Here is a 6,744-nt window from a genome sequence, read left to right as displayed (position 1 = left end):
GACACAATTTTTGAGCCTCTACAGTGTACGGGAGAACAAGCACTCTTTTTTTTTTTTTTTTAGCACTAAACTTAACAAGTCCTGGCTTCATTAAACATTATACTCACTGTACGGCCGGCTGTGTACTCTGAGCTGCCTCACAGCTTCTGAGCTGCCCCCTTATCTGTGATTTGAGTAATAATACTATCTCTGTAGAATCGTGTCTCAGAGTAATCGTGATATTCAAATGAAAAAGAAAATAAAGAGTACCTCACAAATAATTTTGCAAAGGTAACATTATGATGGAATCATAGCATCGAGTATGTGCTTCCAGAATTGTATTCTGACCTATGTCCCTAGACTAGGTAGGAAACACCCACCAGCCTTCGGCAAGTTCAAGACATTTCTAGTTTCTGTTTTTGTTTTTGTAGCTGGTCTCCTGGCCTCAACAGATCCTCCCACCCCAACCTCTCCAAGCTCCGGGATGACAGGCGTGCCCCACAGCACAGATGTGCACGCTCCTCATCGCCCTGCCCATTTTTAATCATTCATTTTACAGAATTCTGTGTTCTGTAGAATTAGCTTAAGATTTTTCAAATCGCTTGATCACATTTAATTTACTCATATAAGTTAAATGGCTTAGTTAAAAGTTAAAGATCCTCTCTATGTTCTCACAACAGTCCTCCAGGAGTTTAGGACAAGTATGATTTATAATTGAAAGCTCAGGTGGAGGTCGGAGTATTTACAAAACATTCAGGCGGTTTGAAACCTCTCAGTGGAGAAGCTGGATAGAGGCAGCCTACAGGAGGGTGAGAGTCGAGCCTGAGTGCTCTGGCTCTTGTGTCTCTGTGTCTCTTATTCCCAACTGTGGCTTTTTTCCTGGATTTACTTGAATCATCTGACTGATTCACTGTTGCTATAAAAACAAGGCTGAGCACTCTGTGTTGAAAGTCCCTGAAACCGGAGGAAACTAGTCACAAAAACTATCAGCTGGTAGATTGCGTTGGCCACCTGAGAACTGCTACCCTTTTTCCCAGACCAGCCTAAGTCTTCAGAAGCTGACAGAACTACAAAGCTGTTCCAGCTTAAATCAGCTGCAATCGCTTCCCCGATGCTTGAGAGCGCAGAGCTGTACTTCAATGTGGACCATGGCTACCTGGAGGGCCTGGTTCGAGGATGCAAAGCCAGCCTCCTGACCCAACAGGACTACATCAACCTTGCCCAGTGCGAGACCCTAGAAGGTAAGTGCAGCACTCCTCACCCTTTAAAAAGAAAGAAAGGAAATGGTGTTGCTCTCCAGAAGACTGGTGGGGCCAGGCCTGGACTGGAAAGTCCTGGCTTGACCTCTGCCCTGCCTAGCACGGTGACCTGGGGCTCCAAGCCTCTGGGCCTCAGCGTCCTCATTTGTAAAATGTGATGGCGATGCCTGATTTGCTGAGTTGTAGAAGGAAATAAATGAGATAAGCACTCAGCAAGTGGAAATTATCTGTGAACCACAATTTTTTAAAAACCTTATCAACGACTCCACATCTGTAATAGTATTTTTATGATTAAAATCAGCTACACTTGCTCGTTTTGAAGCCTATTTATAAAAGTCAGTGCTTTAAAACTTTCAGATTGAGGTGCTTTCACATTTTCAAATTATTCTGGAAAAAGCCAGAAAGTGTTACGAATAAAGCCTCCTAGGAAGGATATTAGAAGGTGCAACCTACCAAAGAACCTTCTGAAGGTGACTTTGCAGACTCCTCCTATAGGGCTGAAGGGGCCTGTGGCCACATGTTTATGGCCCTGACCAGCTGAAGCCAGAGTTAAAGCAGACCTGCCCAGGTTGAGATAGACCCTATTCCTCCGTTTGCCTGAGAAACAGCTAGAATCTTTCAGATAAGTAATTCTGTTGGCTACGAATAATTATAATAAAATTCCAAATCCTAAATCACTTCAGCCTATTAAATTTAGGAATTTGATGACTAGAAAATATCAAATATAGAAAATTGTGTAAATTGGGGGAGAAAAATTAAAGAACACAGGGCAGACTGAGTGCTTCTGAGAGAAGCCATTTGAATAAATTCTATTTAATTTTTAGCCAAGCTTTTAAATGAGCTAAGGAATTCAAATTTAAATGCATCAACATGTAAAATAGCCCCATCATACCGACAAGATGGTATATCCAACTCACAAAAGAATTCAGAGAGAAATTACAGGAAGCCATATCTAAAAGCCATATAGTAAGGACTAGAAAATAAAAAGATAAAAAAAAATAAAAACCAGATCAAAAGGTTTAAAGTTGCTGCCAATATTTTTTTGCCAAGGACCTTTTTGACCTAAAGGTTTTGCTGAGGAAGGGAGAAAAAGACAGAAGGGATGAGGTCAACAGATCTACCCTCTAAATAGGCACTTGGCTGAGATTGATATCTTCATTTTCAGTTTGGGAAAGAAGGAAAGGTTTCCCACCTTCTGAAAGACTTCAGGGATCAACCTTCTGGCTGAGCAGTGGATTAAGAATGTAATCCTAGTGCTCTGGGAAGCTGACGCAGGAGTGTCATTTGAGCTCAGGTGTTCTGGACCAGCCTGAGCAAGAGTTTAGATCCCCCCCCCACACACACTTCTCTACTAAAAATAGAAAACTGAGTTGGGTGTTGTGGTATACTTGTAGTCCTAGCTACTCAGGAGGCTGAGGCAGGAGGATTGCTTGAGCCCAGGAGTTTGAGGTTGCTGTGAGCTAGGCTAATGTCAAGGCGCTCCATCCAGGGCAATAGAGTCAGACTATGTTTCAAAAAAAAAAAAAAAAGATAAAAGAACCCCCTGTCATGTGTACCATTGCCTTGTCACTGTATCTCCTGGTTCTTCCCTTCTCTCTTCCCAATAATTTTTTTCTAAACTGTTCATTTCACAACTATATTTACATCTGTGCACCAATCTACTGTTTGGAGACTCCCAGAAATACAGGTAGGAGTTTTATCAAAGCATATGTTATCGTGGTTGCTGAGAAAATAAATCTAAACAAAAAATTTTATGTTCTCAGTTAACCAGCTGAGGACGCTGAGGCTTAGAATGGCTGTGACCAACCTAACAGGCTCTTGGTGATACAGGATAGGAGCTAATTCTTTTTCCACAGAAAATGTGCCATTGCCTCCTAAGTAGATGAGGGCCAGCCAGAAAGTATCTAGCCATATAATGTGAAAAAATAGAGGCATGAGTGGCTGGATATTTTCTGCACAGCCTTGTAAATTTAAAATACATGAATAAGTCTGTGTTGAGTTGATGTCAGCTCCATTCTCATATGGAAGTTAATAAGGACTGCTCCACCTCATTTTATAGGTTATTGAGAAATAAATACCTTTTGAAGGGCAATGTTACTGTTGTATTTGACTATACTTAGAAAGGCCCAGCTACCTTCTGAGCTAGATTCAGAGTAGAGAAGGAATCAAGGACATTTGTCGGGACAGAATTTAAGGGACCTACAGATTTCTGTTTACTTTTGCACAAAATATACACTGTATTAATTATGGATAAAGAACAAGAGTGCCGAGGACTCCACGTTGAAGCAGGCACTTTCTATGAGAGAAACACTACCCTGGCAAAGACTGAATTTGCTTTTATTCTTTTAAAGTCCTCCAGTCTGTCAAAGGAAAGTGTTCTGGTCTCAGCCAATTATTTTAAGGCCCACATAAGATTTGGGGTAGATTGGCTCGGTAGATTGGCTCGGCACCTGTGGCTCAACTGGCTAAGGCGCCAGCCACATACACCTGAGCTGGTGGGTTCAAATCCAGCCCGGGCCACCAAACAACAATGATGGCTGCAACAAAAATAGCCAGGCGTTGTGGCGGGCGCCTGTGGTCCCAGCTACTTGGGAGGCTGAGGCAGGAGAATTACTTGAGCCCAGGAGTTGGAGGTTGCTGTGAGTTGTGATGCAACAGCACTCTACCCAGGGTGACAGCTTGAGGCTCTGTCTCAAAAAAAAAAAAAAAAATTGGGGGTAAATTTAGAAGAGAGAAAAGAAATTGTTCAGAAAAGCTTTGAATAGTCTGAATATTTATAATTGCATTGTGTTTGTAATTGGCAGATGTGGTAAGAAATACTCATCTGTTCCAAGGCCTGCTGCCCCTGACTAACTGTGACCTGATCCAGTCACTAGGACCAACCATGACTCAGTCTCTCCTCAGTACAAAAGAAAGAAGTTAGTTCCCACTGCTTTGTCATTGGCATTGCTTGAAGGCTGTATCTGTAAAGAAACATTAAAGGCTTTCAAAATAACTTTAAACCAAAATAATAGCTTTAAAGGACCATAAAATATTCTTTAAAAAAAACCAACACTGCTGTTTTCATCAGAATTTCTTAAAATTATAAATCAGACTTTAGAATTTTGAAATTACAAATAAGACTTCTGAAATAACCAATAAGACTTCAAGTAATTTTACCATCTGAAAAGACAAGATGGTGAAATTAATACTTAAAGTTTAGTAATAAACGGCCTTTTCTAAAGCACATGGTGACAGTGTCCCTGGCTCTCAGGGTCCAGGCAGACCCTCCAGCCTGAGTTTTTACTTTGTTCTGACAATTTTTTTTTTGGAAGGGAATGAAAAAAGCTGGTTACATCTCACTAACAATTATCTCCCTTGCAAAGGACTTGAGCTTCGGCCCAGCACCTATGGCTCAAGCAGCTAAGGTACCAGTCACATACACCTGAGCTGGCAGGTTCGAATCCAGCCTGGGCCCGCCAAACAACGACGGCTGCAACCAAAAAATAGCCAGTTGTTGTGGCGGGCGCCTGTGGTCCCAGCTACTTGGGTGGCAGAGGCAGGAGAATCGCTTGAGCCCAGGAGCTGGAGGTTGCTGTGAGCTGTGATGCCACAAAACTCTACCCAGGGCGACTGCTTGAGGCTCTGTCTCAAAAGAAAGACTTGAGCTTCATTCCTTCTCCAGCTATGCCTTCATGTGGCAATTAAGTCAATAGATTATTTTAAGTACTTCTAGGTAGGGCTAGGAAAATAAAGTCATGAATAAGACAGAGTCCCTCCCCTAATAAGGCTCCTACCCTGGAGAATTAAAATATTAGAAATAAGAAACCCTCAAGGGGGACAGTTGTGCAGTAAACTTCACATGCATATACGTGTACACTTGGCCCAGGAATTCCAAGTGCCCCAGACAGACTTGCAGACGTGCGCAATGCTGCTGTACCAGCCAGTGCATGTAGCATAGCTGGGAATTAGAGAAGACGAAATCGAGTTAGATATCTGTCTGCAGGGAACTAGTTAAATAAGAACACTCATGTAATGGAATAAAAAAAGGGTCGGAGAACAAGTATGAGGAAGCAGCCTCAGGATAGACGTGGAAAGATCACCAAGACAGAGGAAGTGAGAAAAGCCAGAGGAAGAACCTCCTGTGGCAAGGCCTTTTCTTTAATGAAAAGGGGGGATACATTTAATATATTTCCTATATGATTTTCTAGATACAAAGAAACTGCAAAAGGATCCAAAAGAAACTGAAAATAGTAGTGGAGTTGAGAAGGAGTGGCAGGTGGGTGGGTGACAAATTCAGTGACTTGCACTGTTTCTCTCAATATATACCTATTACCTATTTTTAAATTTAAAAATAACATACAGGGGGAAAACTTTTTCCAAAGACTTTTCTGTGTTTCCTTAGACATGATTTGTACCTCTAATTATAGCACTTACTTTTTCTGACTTGTACGAAAAACGCATATCCAATACTGTCACTTTCTCACTCAAAAACACATCAATGTCTTCCATCATGCAAGATACATGTCACTCAGCTTCAAAAGGCTGAGCTCTACCTTGCAAGCATTTCCTCAGAACCCCTCTGCCTTTTCTAAAGCTGGTCCCTCAATCACAGGTTCCATTCTCCTTCCCATCTGTTTGCCTAGAGCAGTGGTTCTCAACCTTCCTAATGCCGTGGCCCTTTAATACCGTTCCTGTGGGTCGTGACCCACAAGTTGAGAACTGCTGGCCTAGAGAATGCTCAATCCTCTTTCAAGTCTCTCTATTCAAGCCACTTCCTCCCTTTCCTGTTGTATCTGGTGGGGTAGAGTTGACAAGCCTCAACTTTATGCTCCGGTGTCCTCTGTAGTGGACCTAATCCTGCGAGCATCTGTGACATTTGCATAGATAGGAGATAAATTTTCTGCCCCAGGGTGACGCTTGTCTTTCTAACTCCAGAGACTAACACAGTTAAAGGCTTACCTGATACAAGAATAAGTGGGTCTACCTCCTATCTACCTATGCACCTTAACTTCCAACCCCAGAACTACACCGTAACCTTTTGTCTCTCCTACTCCCCCGAGCATAAGACTGTTTTGCGCATAGTAAGAATCTGAAAAGTCACATGAAACATGTCTGCATGTTTGGGTTTGAGTCCTGGCTCCTCTGTTTCCACATGCTGAGATGTTAAACAAGCTGATTAACCTTTAGCTTGGTGCTTTCTTATCTGATACTTAGACAGTATCTCCCTGGCCTGACTCCCAGTACAAAACTATCTGAAGATGTTTTGTAAACTGTAAATCTTAACTATTCCTGGCATATGCCTCTGAACTGCAGGGTATACATAACAAGAACCAGTTTTCCCTCTTCTGCCGGACATTGGAATGCCTGAAATAGTTCCTCCATTTCATGGTCTTAGTTAAGGGCACTTGGTGTACGACTCTAGTTGATTCCCTTCTCCTTCAGAGTTCTGAAAATATTCATGCTGGTAAATAAGAATCCAGATGAGGAGTTCCAACCCTGGTTACAACAACCAAACTACATAATG

At 42.1% G+C, this 6,744-nt stretch overlaps 1 protein-coding gene across 1 annotated transcript in view; it reads left to right on the top strand.

Moving 5' to 3' along the window:
* The first annotated feature begins 1,047 nt into the window (after positions 1–1,047).
* Positions 1,048–6,744, top strand: part of ATP6V0D2 (ATPase H+ transporting V0 subunit d2) — a 56,410-nt gene continuing 50,713 nt past the window's right edge. The window contains exon 1 of the mRNA XM_003782506.1: positions 1,048–1,220. Within this exon, the coding sequence (XP_003782554.1) occupies positions 1,091–1,220 (130 nt within the window). The 5' untranslated portion in view covers positions 1,048–1,090. The remainder of the gene's footprint in view (positions 1,221–6,744) is intronic.

Source organism: Otolemur garnettii, unplaced genomic scaffold, assembly GCF_000181295.1.
Source record: "Otolemur garnettii isolate 467f Iridium unplaced genomic scaffold, OtoGar3 scaffold00004, whole genome shotgun sequence".
Taxonomy (NCBI): Eukaryota; Metazoa; Chordata; class Mammalia; order Primates; family Galagidae; genus Otolemur; species Otolemur garnettii.
The sequence above is the reverse complement of the archived record's forward strand: the minus strand, read 5'-3'. Positions and strand labels throughout refer to the sequence as shown.